This window comes from Neolamprologus multifasciatus, chromosome 1, assembly GCF_963576455.1.
Source record: "Neolamprologus multifasciatus chromosome 1, fNeoMul1.2, whole genome shotgun sequence".
Lineage (NCBI taxonomy): Eukaryota > Metazoa > Chordata > Actinopteri > Cichliformes > Cichlidae > Neolamprologus > Neolamprologus multifasciatus.
Genome location: NC_140439.1, coordinates 7802426 through 7817854, shown reverse-complemented (window position 1 = coordinate 7817854; position 15429 = coordinate 7802426). Strand labels below are relative to the sequence as shown.

Below are 15429 nucleotides of genomic sequence, written 5' to 3'. Positions count from 1 at the left end.
GCCGGTGTCCTGCAGATTTTAGATCTCACCCTGTGTCAACACACCTGAATCAAATGATTAGTCCATTACCAGCCCCCTGGAGAACTTCAAGACATGTTGAGGAGGTAATTTAGCCATTTAAATCAGCTGTGTTTGATCAAGGACACATCTAAAACCTGCAGGACACCGGCACTCGAGGCCTGGAGTTGCCTACATCTGCCCTACAATAATACATACAGAGAAAAACCCAACCCAATCATATGACCCCCTATGAGCAGGCACTTTGGTGACAGTGGGAAGGCAAAAACCCCCTTTTAACCGGAAGAAGCCTCCGGCAAAACTAGGCTCAGGGAGGGGTGGCCATCTGCAGTGACTGGTTGGGGTGAGAGAAGGACGACAGAACAACAGACATGGTGTGGAAGAGAGCCCTTGGTAGTTCTCAATCTTCTCATGTGCCTTCTTCCTGATGTTGCTATCACTTGTAAATCTACATCTGTCATTTTCCTCTGCTTGTACGCCACTACTATGTCCGGTTGGTTAGCCATCACCAGTTTGCTCGTCTATATCTGGAAGTCCGACAGAATCTTAGCTTGGTCATTATCAACCACCTGAGGGGGCGTGTTTAAGATACCAGCCACTTCTTCTCTCTGGCAGACAATGTCAATAGCAGCTGGATGGTGTAGTGGTAACACTACCCTTTGGTGGTGACCAGGGTGTCTGTACCCAGAAAGGGTGCCTAGGCTAGTAAAACTAACACCTCGTGATTCACTTTGACTTTACATAATAAATTTCTAAAACATGTCCTCATCTCTTAAGCTTCAATCGACACCTCGTTCAGTAATGTCACGCTGAACACTTCAGTAATGTGAAATTTAATGACCAGTGACAGGCCCATAAAACAGACCAGAGCATGGCAGAAATTTCAAGGGTTTTTTCATCTTTTTTTTTCCTGGCAACACAAAGTCATCAAGCTCACTTTCCGCCTCAGCCTTGCTGCTCACCTTGACAAGATTCGAACTCAGCAGAGATCTGTTCCATGTCACAGGGGAAGAAATATTGACTGCCTGTCATAGCATTTAGCTTCGAAGGACATGGATTCCCTAAAATATGTTGCAGAAAATTCTTCACTTGTCTGTGGTATTCTACCGTTCAAGAGGCAGTTTACTTTTTAATTACAACTTTTGTTTCGATACTGCATGCAAGTCATATGTTTTTTTAAAATGATTTCTTGGACTATTACTATTGTTATATTAAATGAAGCAGTTTGTGCACCGTTCCCCTGCTTGGCCTTCAACAGGTTGGGAAATGATGCACAAATAATATTCTTTTTCCATAACTTATTTTTTTAATATCTTTTTTTCCATTTCCATTATGCATTACATTCCAGTATAAGACCGGTAATGCATCAGTAGTCCCGATCACTTATGTATTGCAGTATATTACAGTAATGGAAGTTTTACAACCTCCATCCCATTTTCTTTTCTGTCTGTCCTTGTTTCTTTCTCTTGTCTCTTTTCTTATTTTCTCTTGAGGCCAGGTCACTGTTTCCATGCTCTCAAACACAATCAGTATCAAAGTCACTAGTCCATTAACCCCCTCTAATAAACAGGCACCCTCCTTAGGGTCTAAGAGCTGTTTTTCCTTTAGAGGAGGCATGCAGTGGATCAGTTCCCCATGTGTCTGGTCTAAAGTTACTAAAAACTGCACAACTGTTCTAAAAATCTAGAAAGAAATCATAGTTTATATTATAGTATAGTCTACACTGGAAACAAATGGTACACCTAAAGCACAGCTGCGCAGCCATGGAAACGCCACGAAGTTCCTGGCACACAGTTTTTGTGCAGATGTTAATTTCAGAGGTTGTTTGGAACTCTGACTTTTATCCATTATGCAATGGGACTGAAAAGACTGCATTTAAAGATCAAGAGGTCTGTCCCAGTACTCCCACGTCCATATAGTGTGTCTTGCGCCCCCCCCCCCCCCCACCACCACCACCACCTCCACCACCACTGGTACTTCACTATAATTAATGGGGCCTTAACTTTATTTTCACATCATATAATGTGTTATGCACCTAAGTTGCATTTGCGTGCAATTATTGACCTCTTACTTTAAAACATAAGTGCCTCACATCATGTTGGATATAATATGTTTGTGTACACAATGCACCTAACCACACAGTTTAAATCCTTTCTGTGCAATAGCAGCAGCTCATAATTGAAATACAACTCCTTTGATACCCAATGAATTACACAGCTAAAGGCAATAAAGACATTCAGGTTGCAATTCACATTAATGAAAGCATGTTCCATTAATGTGCTCTGTCAGTAAACATCCCTCCCATGCATAGTCACAGTCACATATTATTCTACGCAGCTCGGTCTGTATTCAGCCAAGGGAACAGGAAGACAATGCATCAAAGAAGAAGAGACAGTCTTGGAGAAAAGGAGCATAACATGATTACAGACATCACTTTGGATGGTTGTACAGTCTGGTGATGAGCAAGAAGAAACGCTCCTTACATTGAACCTTCACAGCGAAGCTAAATATAAACACCAGCTTTCTCAGAGGGAATTACAAATGGATGAAAGTGAGGAGTAAGGGAAACTTTTCTGGCCCCTTCCCTGCTTTCCCAAACTGCGTTTGATGGGCTTATTAAATTGGCTGGTGCCTGGCCAGTTTAACAGCATGACCCCTATTTTTGAATGTTTAATATATACAGGGCGAGTTGCCAAGGTTTTCAGGCTCGTCACACCTGGGCTGCACAATCATTAGATGTATAATTGGAATTCGATTTGATTAAATTTTCATTAAACATGTAATGCATCTTGGGGTGGGGGAGGGGGGATGCAGCCTTTTCCATTGCTGGTTTTAGAAGAATATATGTGGCAACTGATGCATGAAATTAATGGCAGCTTCTTTTGGTCAACCATACAGCAACAACTGCGCAGATCATGAACAGCAGGTTCAACAAAACAAGTATTGATTATTAGAGTGCAGATGAGGACAGAAGAGAAATATACATGTCTTCATCAGCATGCTACTTAGCTGATGAAGCTTTTTTTTTAAATGTTATTTAAGTTAATAATGTAAAAATAGCACCACTTTTTATAAAATGAAGGGACAATAGGCAGACTAATGATGTTGGTGTGATTTTTTAAAAAACATACTTATATTAAAAAACTGAGAAAAATGTAACAATTTCAAGCTTGAAATATTTCAAGACTGGAGATTTCTGTAAAGTGGAAATATTATGGTGCAAAACAAACAAAGCCCTGGAGTTATTGGATCTGCCATTATTTACCTCACAGAAGCTAATGTAAATCAATTGATCGCAACTAACACACTAACCAACCAACCAACCAACCTGATGACATCAAGTTCTCTACTGGCATAAGAGCGCACTCTTCTAAAAACTTTTAAATCTTTGTCAGTTTTTGAGAGCAGGGCTCAATGGTGTAAATTGGCCTTTATACACGTACTGTTTCATGTCCACTGCGAGCCTTATCAGCACCTGCTTAATGTAGAAAGCAAATCATCTAACACCCAGAGATTATAAGTATAACATAATTATAAAGCGGTAAATCATAACATCCTTGTACTAGCCAAACATTTGAGCTCTTGTTCACTTGTGAAGTACAAACAAATTACCTTAACTATACTCGTTTTGTTGTTGTGTTTGATTCCATTAGTGCAGCTGGGGTAACAAAGGGATTAGCAGTCATCCATGTTACCAGGACAGAAACAAACCATAAGGACTATAATAACCAAAGCAGCCAATCTGTAGCCTAGAAGTGTCACTTGGAACATTTTGTTTGACTGCAATTAGCATGTTTGTGCTCACATTAACCAGCATACAAAAGCAAGGAATGAACATGCTGAGAGCTCACAATCAAAGGTGCCCTGAGGGAAAAAAAAGACACCACACTCACTTTCTAACTACCTCTTTGGTGTTCTAATTACAGCAGGAAAGCCCCTGTTAGCTTAGCACTGAAAGAACATGAAAGTTACTAAAAAGCATAACAGAGACTACAAGCAAGGCAACACAGGGACATGCTCAAAGGAATGCCTAGGGTCAGTGATGTTTGTTTATTTGTTTTTTCGCAAACTGAAAACTTGTGTGGTGATATAATACATGGCGGACACAAGTTAAGACTTTATTTGTGTGTGTAAATATATGCTCACTGGCCACAGTTGAACAGGTACACCCGTTTAACTTACTGTTAATGCAAATATCTAAAGAGCCAGTCATAGAAAGTTCAAGGTGAGCATCATAATGGAGAAGGAAGGTCATTAAAGTGATTTTTAGTGTGGCATGGTTGTTAGTGGCAGATGGTTTGGACTCACATACTGATCTATTGGAACTTTCTGACATTACCATCTCTGGGGTTAACAGAGAATGGTATGAAAACAAAAATACATCATCCACTGTGGACCTGCTCTCTCGGTAAAAATGTTTGTTCATGTAAGAGGTCAGGTCAAGCTGGGAATAGGAAGGCACAGGTAACAACCACTCATTATGACTAAAGTACACACAAGAACATCTCTGAATGCACAACACTGGACAACAGGATTGGAAAAAACATAGTCTGGTCTGATGAGAATTTCTGCTGTGTCATTTGGATGCCAGGGGCAGAATTTGACATAACGAGAAAGCGGCTGATGGTGCAATGGTGTGGGGAATATTCTCTTGACGCACTGCGCACACCACAGTCTACCTGAGATCATATCCATCCCATGGCCTTAATGTACCCGTCTTCCGATGACTGCGTTCACGAGTATAACACACCATGTCTTTAAGCTCACATCCTCTCAAACTGGTTTCCTGAACATGGAAGTGGCTTCACTGTACTCAAACGACATCCAAAGTCACCAGATATCAATCTGATAGAGCATCTTTGGCAATTGGAAGTTCGCAGCATGGATGTGCAGCCAAGAAATCTGAAGCAACTCCATGATGCTATGCCGTGTCAAGTCAATACTGAAAAAAATCTGTGACGAATGTTTCCAGCACCTTGTTGACAGGAAAAATTAAAGCAGTTTTTTAGGCAAACTTAGAATGTAGGGGCTGGTGAGTGTAAGTACCATGTTACAGCACAGAAACACTGCATACGATCCATGCAAGCAGGTGGGTTAGTGCAAGTACGGCACCTTTTTTAAAACATATGGTTTGACTGACAAGTGATCCCTAAGGTAGGGAGTGTGAACACCAGTGATAATGACAACATTATTTTACAAATCATGCACATATAATCCCTCCTACATCAAATGCCCTTTAAATAGGGACACCAGATGTTATTTTGAACATTCAGGCAGCAGGTAAACATCCCAGACTGCTTTAGGCTGAATACAAACTTCGAGAGGGGAAAGTACAGAAGCCTCACACTTTCTGCCACCTCTCTTTCTCCCTCCATTCTTCCAGTGTTTCTCCAGAGCTGCTTGCTTACTTCTATAGAGGTGAAATCAAGTGGAACCACAATTACCTTGGCCTCCTATTGTTTGTATGGTGCTGTTTTCACAAAGGACAATCCCCTCCACCAAGCAGGAGAGAGACAGTTGAGAAAAACTAAAGCAAAAGGTTATACATGTTGTGTAAGGGAACTATAGCCAGTGTTCCTCCAAGGAAGGAGCTGCTCATATTGTAAAACTAAGGGTGGGGCCTGGAGTAAAGTAAGCTCGTGGTCTGTGTGTGGAAGATGTTGATAGATGCATCATGTCTGTTGAGACGCATGGGATACATCCATGAACTCTGTCCAGAAGCAATGGCAGGAAGAAGCAAACAAACAAACATGCAAGAGTGAAGGACATTTTTCATTTGCAGTCCTTTTCTGCCTCATTTCTGCTTGGAAAGTATATCTGGTAATTCCTTTTAGCATTTGTTTAAGTTTTTAATTCTTTCACCTTCCTGAGAGCTTGACAGCAACTGTAATTAACAGCTTAGTCACACTAGAGTAAAAACAGCAATGCAATCTCATTGTAACTACAAAAAAAATTCATGGATGCAACAACCGCTGGGCAACCACTTACAACTGTGAGGTGACTGCATGACCTGCATGTCTGGTGACTTGCATGACTCGTGTTTCCAAACTTGGACTGGAATCACTTTCAGACAGATCATCAACTACGCCATTACTTAAGGGCGATCGTGGCTCAAGAGTTGGGAGGTCGCCTTGTAATTGGAAGGTTGCCGGTTCGAGCCCTGACTCAGACAGTCTCGGTCGTTGTGTCCTTGGGCAAGACACTTCACCCGTTGCCTACTGGTCGTAGTCAGAGGGCCCGGTGGCGCCAGTGTCCGGCAGCCTCATCTCTGCCAGGGTGGCTGTGGTTACAATGTAGCTTGCCATCACCAGTTTGTGAATGGGTGGATGACTGGATGTGTTAAGCACTTTGGGGTCTTTAGGGACTAGTAAAGCGCTTTACAAATACAGGCCATTTACCATTTTTACTTGCGGAGGGATTTTCCTGAGCGACTTACTCGCTAGCCAGACTGTATTCATGGTGGTCCTCAATATAATTCAGCTGCTTCTCTAAAAAGGAACACATCCACAAACTCTACCAATCAACTGGTTAAAGCATTTGGCGATTTATTTGAAATAATATTTGAAAAGGAGAAACGTACAAATGGCGAAACACTGCTTCCATTATATTTAATAATTAAAGTTCCACAACTGCAAAGACTGAAGCCAATTTGCAGTTTACTGAAAAGGTTGGGTTCACTTTCTCCATGCTAATTGCCTGATAGAATAAGAGACAAGAAAAAAACTGGTTTCCAGTTTTGTGTCTCCTCAATGCAGTTGCAACAATATCATTACCAAAAACCTTTTAAGATCTAGACACAATGCAGAATAACAATACAGATTCCAGCACAAACAACCAATTACACAAGCTAAAGTGCAATCACATTAACATTGTGAAATATGAGCAGTCACCACCTTAAGCTGTGAACGCTAACTCTGTTTTACATCCATGCACAAGATCTGACACCCTCGGGGAGAAGCTGAAGGAAAAGCAGGAAGGTTGAAAAGGGAGACAGCGAGACGATTTATCTCTCCCAGCAGATGCAGAGAGTGCTCCTTGGGCTCCCAGTCAGCTGCCAGGACAGTTTACAAGCTGCAAAATGGATTGATTGTCCATGGATCCTTGTCCCTGCGTTGCTGCCAACTGCGAGCTAATTAAAGAGCACTTTCTCTGGAGGAACACTGAGCAGCAACCAAGCACATTCTATTTACTCTTAAGAAAACATGCTGCTCTAAACAAAAGGATCAATCTGTAGCCTGCAAGACACAAGTTACTACAATGATTTATTTTTTTACTTTGAAACCATGAATAAATATACATCTTTAAAACACAAAGCAATAGGAAAAACATTCGAGAAAACAGGGATGACATCCATTACCTCGGTATTGTCAGTCTGCCTTTGCAGGTGCATGTAAAATGCAAAGGGCAATCTGTAACCTACCTAATGGAAAGAGAGGAACGTTTTAAGCAAGCTATGCTAGACCAGTAGTCAGTGCAACGTATACTGTAAAACAGCTTTAAATCTACAGATCTACATTTAAACGGAGTATTTGTGCTGTTAAAAGTGGGCATATATTTTGCTGAAGCTGCTTCTGTACTTTGTCCTGACATATACCTCTGAGAAGGTCGGGAAACAATGCTGTTATACGTTTGTTCTTTTTAATCAAAAATATCTAGGGTAGAAAAGCCATTAAATGAATAAATGGCAGCAATCAGCCATTCTTATTCCATCACACGCTGAGCTTTAAAGCTTTAAAAAGACAATTGCAGAGGCATTTATCAGTTTGCATTCACTTCTGTGTATGCTTTAATTTCAGCAGGACAGTTGCAAAGCAGCAGTGCCTGGCGGCTGATGGACACCAACATGCTTTTTTTTTTTAAATGCATGTGAATCATTGGACCAGCAGCATGAGTCAGTGTGAAAGCTGCAGCAAATATTAAGAGCTACTGACACACATGGGAATCATAGTATTATCTGGACCCAATTACGAGAATCACTCATTCATTTTTATTGTGTACTCTCCTCAAGAGCAAAATGTAAACAAGCGCCTTCACTAGGAGAGAGAGAAATCGCGCTGTGTCAATGTCCATGTCCAATTGGTAGATGGACATGGTCCTTTACATTATATATATTTACCTGACAGCTACAGACCATTCCATTTTAGTCCTGCTTGACTTATCTGCAGCCTTCGATACTATTGATCATGCTACTTGTATTAACAAACAAAACTGGGTTGGCATCACTGGTAGTGCTCACAAATGATTTTCTTCTACTTATCAAACAGATACTTCAGAATTCATATTAATCAGCGTACGTCCTCATCTGCACTGCTAGTATGTGGAGTCCCCCAGGGCTCAGTCCTTGGACCAATTCCATTTTCTTTATATGCACCTATGGAATCTCCTACCATTGCTATGCAGGTGATAAACATTTATAGTTTGGCAGCCTCTCCTGCCTCAAAGAATGTATTCAAATTGCGTTCATCTCAATTCCTGTTAAACTGAGCTTCTAGTGCTTGGCCCAGACAATTTCTCTAAGGAGGTTAGTGATGTAATCATCACTCCCCTGACCAATAACATGAACCTTGTATCTGTTAAAAACCTTGGCATCATCTTTGACCAACACCTGAATTTTGAAAACCAAAGCTCACACAGTCTTGTTTCCTTCATCTCAGAAATATTGTAAAAAATCAAACCTTTACTGTCATTCAATCACCTTGAACTTTTTGTGCACACTTTAATTTTCTCCTTGATTATAATAATTCAATTTTCACGTGTGTCTCTCAGTCCTCCATAGCTCGTCTCCAATTAGCAGCTTTGCTGCTGCATTCTGCACTAACAAAAACTAGCAGGCGGTCACATATTATACCCATCCTTGCAATCCTTCACTGGCTTGCAGTGAAATTTAGGATCCACTTTAAAATTCTGCTATTAACATATAAAGCTCTACATGGACAGACCCCTGCTTATATAACAGAGATTCTAAGACCTTTTCAGTGTAGCCGGCCTTTCCCATCGTCTAAACAGTGTCTCCTAAGTGTCATTCGCTTTGATTTTAAAACCAGAGATCATGCTTTTGAGGTTGTTGCGCCCAAACTGCGGAACAGCTTTCCTCAGTGAATTGGTTTGGCTCACTCTGTTATTTCTTTTAAATGACAGCGGAAAACTCATTTTTATAGGTTAGCATTTCCTTAATCTTTCCCCCTTCATTTTTGGCCATAGTTTGCAACAACTTGTTGGAATTCATGTCTGCCAGTATGGCTGATTATGTGTCTGTTTATGTGCCTGTATGTTTGAACATATACACTTATTTTAAATGTGTGGCTTTTATTTGAACTGTGAAGCACTCAACTCTGTTTTGAAAAGTGCTTTACAAATAAAACTATAAAATAAAGTAATACAATTATAGTTATTATCTGTTGTAGATTTATATTTCATGATTTCATGATATTTATGTTTATGGACAAACTCATTAGGAAGGCCAGCTCTGTTCTGGGATGCACCCTGGACCTAGTGCAGGTGGTGGGAGACGGAAGGACTCTGGCCAAAATAACATCTCTGATGGACAGAGTCTCCCACCCCATGCATGTAAATGTTGCTGAACTGCAGAGCTCCTTCAGTGACAGACTGCTGCGTCCTCGATGCACGAAGGAGCGTTTCCGCTGGTCCTTCCTCCCTGCAGCTGTCAGACTGTACAATCAGAACTGCTCCCAACAAACATAGATGTTTACATCAATGCTGTAACTGCAATAATTTAATCAACCGATTCGCACTACAACATGGTTTGCCTCTTATCTGTAGTTATTTTTTATTTAATTTAATAACTGTACAGTACTCTGTATATAGTAACCATTGTCCTTAATGTAAATATATAGGAAAATTGTGTATGTTTCTGTTCTGTGGCCTGTGTACTCTTTGTTTGTATATGTGTCTTTTTGGCTGCTGTTACAACCAAATTTCCCCTTGTGGGACAATTAAAGGATTAAAGGATTATTCTTAGTCCAGAGTAACATGCTAGTTAAATGCCAGAATTTCCATCACTTTTTGGGATTGGCCAAATTAAACAGCAGGTCATATTATTTGTCATATAATTTAACTTCCCAGAAAGGAACACACAGCACAGACACAGAATAGATGCAGTTCAGTGAGTCCAATTACCGGAGGTGAGGCCTAGCAGACAACACTCAGCTGTCTGTGTCGGGACATCTGCCAATCAAAGTGACATCCAAGTAGATGGTGAGGAATTTATGGATGAATTAGAAAAACAAAATAAAACAACTAAACATCCCCACTGTTGTTGTTATAAACTGGGAAACGATCAACAGAGGATAGTCTGTACCTGGCTGTAAACATGCTTTTTACAATGGTGCATTTTAGCACAGGAGTGTATGGGACTCTACTCATTAGGTAAACCTAGCATACCACAAGTCAGCCAGTATTACAGCCAGGGGTGTAACTGGGGTGGGTGGAAATGATTAGCACTGAGTGTATTAGCATACATACGGATTTGCACTAAATACAATATCTAGTTAAGACTGAAAGTAAGGCGTATCTTGAGAGAGATATATTTGCATATATCTGGTCGTAAAGAACTGCACTGAATACTCTCAGGATGATCAGTTATCCATAAGTTGCTGACACTGTAAACCAAAATGCCTGCCTGCTTGTGGTGCTAAGAGAAAGTTGCATGATTAGGGGAATTTCCTGGCTTCATCCTCTGGTTACTTAGAATGCCTGTGCAAACATTCAGGGCAATCTATCCGAATTTTCAATTAACAAAGCCAACAGACCACACAACATTGCCACTGATCACATTGGCAAGACTGCAATAAATGAAAGAAAGTAGTCATAACCACTTACAGCTTGCTATTCGCTACAGGTCAGGTGATTGTTTTTCTTTTGTCTCACAAGCCAAAGGAAAGCTGTCAGCTAGCTCCAGTGCCATCGCACATTACACCCTGGATAACTCTTGTTTGATCCGTGCTCAACAAGTCAATTGCAAAGATGCTTTAATTTCTAAAGCAAAAAACTTTCCTTATAACTCAGAAATTATGAAGTCATTAAACACCGGTACACTACTGGTCAGTTTTGATGACAATCCTTAATGTGAGTCAGTGACATATTTCCATGCATGCAGACGCACCGGTGCAAGAGTACTCGTCCACTCTGGTGAAGCCTGGTAGACAGTCACAGCGATGGCTGCCGGGCAGGTTGACGCACACCGTGTTGGACTGGCAGTAGTGCATCTGCGTCGCGCACTCATCAATATCTGAGGACAAAGAGAGAATATGCAGTGGGTTAATAATTCTATAGGCTTCTTTAAAGACACACCTACTCCTTTTGGAACTAACAAGTAAATTGCTTTTAATCACCTCCCAAAGGAAAGGTGTTCGAGCCCCATCTTGATGCACAAGTTATTAATTAGAGTTGTGCACAACCAAAACTGCACCCACCAAAAAACTCAGACAAACAAAGACGCTTAAATTTAAGTATTGCTTTTATGGTTTAAATGGAATGGTCATGCCCAGTACAATGGAGAGAGAGAGAGCGTGACAACTGACTGTGAATCGAGCACACCAGAAGCAATCTCAACAAGGAGGAGAAAGGAAAGGAAAAGGCTGATGAGATAAGGACATATCAACTGAAGAGGACAGAGGAGAGCAGGGAGTACAGCATCTTCGCTGACATCTATTATGTGGAGCTAATATCATGATATATTACGTCTTCTCTTCATACACACAGGCTCTCTCCTCCTAATGTAGCTTGAAAGACATCGTATGAGCACTAAAACATGGAGCTTGGGGAAGCATTAGCAGAGCTGGATGACTGCTGATGAAATGGGATTGGAAACACACAAGGGAGGCGTTATGCAGAAGGGCGCCCTAAATTCGCGCGCGTGCGTTTGTACAGTGCCGAGTATTTATGCGGATGTGAGCAGAAGAGAACCGGTTTCCCGAGGCTAACAGGCCTTTCCACCACTTAAGGGAAGGAGAGCGTGAGGACAGCATTTCCATATCCTCTCCTTGGATAAATACATTCCAGCCTCGAGGTGTTCAGCTCACACTTTCCCCTTACAATAGAATGAATGCGTATGAAGTATGTAATTGCCTTACATGCAACACCCATAAGGTTTTTTCTCGGTGAGTTTCATCCTTGGAGAGTGCACAGTAGGAGTGTTAAATTCCACAAAGAGAGGCCGATCATGTATTCAGGCATACAAAGGCTCGCCGGCCTTCGGTGTTAAAAAAAAAAGCATTGATCTCCTGCATCAAAAACATGGAACTTATTTGAGCGACAGCACCCGAATCTAATTTTCATCTTGTACTGAAGCACTGCTCCGCCTAAAAAGCTTACTCATTTGATTAACCTTTATTGGCAAAAGGTGCCAAACTGTTGTTCAAAGGTTGATGACAGCCGACACGGAGACTCAATAAGTCAAAGTCGAGCACTCGCTGCTTTTGTTTCGCTTCCGCTTAAAGCAAGACGACCCTCTGGTGTCAAGCCTGAGGCCATGGCAAGACTTTTCTGTCTGCATCTCCTGTGTTTGGAAAAGTCTGTGTGTGTATTCGCCCTCTGCTGCCTCCTCTGGGAGCATTGTTGCAGGTGAGGTCTGCTGACAGAACTGAAACTGTCATTTCACGGCGGGGGGATGGAGGAGAGGCGGTTCGTTTTTCTGTTCGTTTTTTTGCCAGAGTGTATGTGTGTGTGTGTTTCTCTCTGCCTCTCTTCTCCCTCCCCACACCCCCATCTCTCTGCCACAGACACCACACCCCACCTCCACCCTTCCCCTTCCCAATATGAGCTCACTTTCTTCATCTCTCTGCTGCTTTATTCATGCTGTGATGTAGGTCAGGGCTGGGTAGGGGAACAGCTAAAAATAAGGCAGGATAGGACTGCATGCATGAGTGTGCGCGTGCTTGTTTACGTTAACTCATTTCTTTTTTGTGTACTTGTGTGTGTCTGGGAGAGAGATGGGTAAAAATGAGGGTGATGTGTGCTTGGATGCTGTGAGACAGAAAGAGAGAAGAACCTTGTTCTTTTGCTGTCGTCTGTATATGTGTGCGCACTAGTACATTCATCACCTCTTACTGTAGGGGTCAATGGAAACAGCTTTCTATGTTACAACAATATTGTTTCTCGTTGATGGAAACTCCTTTATTTCCTTTACCCAGATACTCACAGATTGTGTGAATGCATTACTGAAGGTGTCTGTAAATGCAAGCTTATAGGACTCAGCCACTGCAGCTGATCAGTCAATTTTATTTTCTCTGTTTGAAGTCCATGAGATGAAACTGCTGCTATAGCCTCTGAATGAAACAGAGATGGAAATAAATTTTGAGATAAGTCCCTTTGACTTCAAAAGTGACTGTCAGCAAATGTGAGACTTGCTTGGTGGAGAAAGTGCCCTTGTGTGTGTCTTCACCGGTGAATGTTTTTCCAATGTTTTACATCCAGCAAACTTTGAATTGTTACTCAATTTAATTTTCAGGTTTGCACACTGACTATCACTCAGCACTAGGCCTTACATTTTTAAAGAGGGATAGAGTTCAGTTAAATGGGTTGCAAAGGATGAAAGGGCTTCTCAGGTATTGTTCTTTTAATCCAGATCACTGTTTAGCTAAGCAGTAATACAGCTTATATGGAAAAACTCTTTATATCAAACAATTCACAACCTAAGTTCAACTTATAAATGGGGTATTTGGGTGAAAAACACTGTATTAGACAGTGTCATGTGGTTCATCTCACATTTGAACCTTGCCCTATTACAGTCGTCTGAAAAATAATGTTTTCAAAGAAGTCTATAAACTCCTGTGAAAAACGAAGCATACCCCATGATTCAATAACTTGTAGCAATAGAAGGAAGTAATCGTTTTCAGCATGACTATCAGTCTCTCACATCATTGTGACGCAATTTTGACCCACTCTTTTTCACAACGTTGCTTCAGTTCATTGAGGTTTGGGGACATTGATTTATGCACAGCTCACTCGAAGGTTCAGTTGTATCATTTCAGTTGGGTTGAGCCTGGACTTTGGGCCATTGCAGCACATCCTTGTCTTTTTCAGCCATTCTTTTGCAGAGTTGCTTCCATGTTTGTGATCATTATGCTGGCATGTGACCGAGTTTCAACCAAGCATTAGCCGTCGGAAAAAAATCACCTTACATTCAACTCTAGGATCTAAAGGAGCTCATTAAGTCAACTCAACGACTGCAAAGTGTCTAGGTCCCAAATCACCACCCCTCTGCCACCATGATATAAGGTGTATAGAGAGCTTTAACATTTAACATGCTAACTGAGCTCTGTAGAGCCTGAGATGTAGATTGTGTTTTTTTTTTGGGTTTTTTTGCAGTTTATGTGAACATTGCACAGTCTGACCTTGGGGTGAATGTGCACTTCTGATTGTGGCATTATGTAAACACACACCTGAACCCTCCAAACTACCAAAATATCTCTTTCTTTAAAAGGTGGCAATGCTGATGATCAGCTAACCAAGTGCATTTGATTATCAGCGCCTGGCTGCTACTTACTCTCTTACTCTTCCTGCAGAAGAAGAAAGGGTGTTCTCAGTTCTCATTCAAAAAGTATGTTTTCAAAGGCAGACACCACTATATGTATATGTTTTGTATTTGAATCTGTACGTTGTTTACACTGTGTCCTTTATGTCATGTAGCTCAGCTCACATATGAACTTTGTGCTATTACAGTCGTGTGAAAAAGAAGTCTATGTATCATTTCATTTGTATTTCCTACTTTCCTGTCTTTTGATGCGAATGGAGGGTTAACCGTTCCTATTGTGAGCAGTTGTTTTGTGTTTATGCTTTATTTCAGATGGCACTAGCTAGCGTGAAACAGAATGACAAATGGAACAATGTTGTCATGTTTTGTGTTGAAGCTTTGCCAGAGAAAATCTAGAGAATTTTCTCCAACCCTTTTATCCCAGTGTACTTTATATCCAACCAAATAGATTTAAAAAAAGTAGTGGTGAGGTGGCTAGTGTAGTGAAGAGTGCTTGGATCTCTACAGAGGAGAAACCAAACACACTCCACAAAATAGAGCCAATGCAACAGGACAAGACTCAGCTGCACACCTGCACTCTTAAGAAAGTCAATGTTCACATTTTGCCCTGAGAAGACTTGTAAGGGTTGAAAGAGGACTAAAAGAGGCCATCTATGTCCACTGCGAACGACCATCTTTGAACAGAGGTGGTGGCTTACAAGACCAGCTATCAGACATCTTGAGAACCTTTCTTGGGTATTTCAGCCTCACATTCACACTTTTTGCTCTGTTGATCTTCTGTTGAATAGGCCACATTATAAGCTCTGGGGAGGCCTCACAGTGGCTTCAACCCTTAAGCCTGGGTAATAGTGATGAGCAACGCGTTTTTTCACACCTTGGCTCATTTAATGACTCGCACTATCAGGTCATCGACCAAC

General features: G+C 41.3%; 1 protein-coding gene across 2 annotated transcripts in view; it reads right to left on the bottom strand.

Moving 5' to 3' along the window:
* LOC146525257 (protein kinase C-binding protein NELL1-like) overlaps positions 1-15429 on the bottom strand; it is a 788406-nt gene that overhangs the window by 593258 nt on the left and 179719 nt on the right. For both annotated transcript variants that reach the window (XR_014876049.1, XM_085172545.1), the window contains exon 13: positions 11141-11266. Coding sequence is in view for 1 of the 2 variants with exons in the window: in XM_085172545.1 (XP_085028671.1) it covers positions 11141-11266 (126 nt within the window). In the remaining variant the exon portion in view is untranslated. The remainder of the gene's footprint in view (positions 1-11140; positions 11267-15429) is intronic.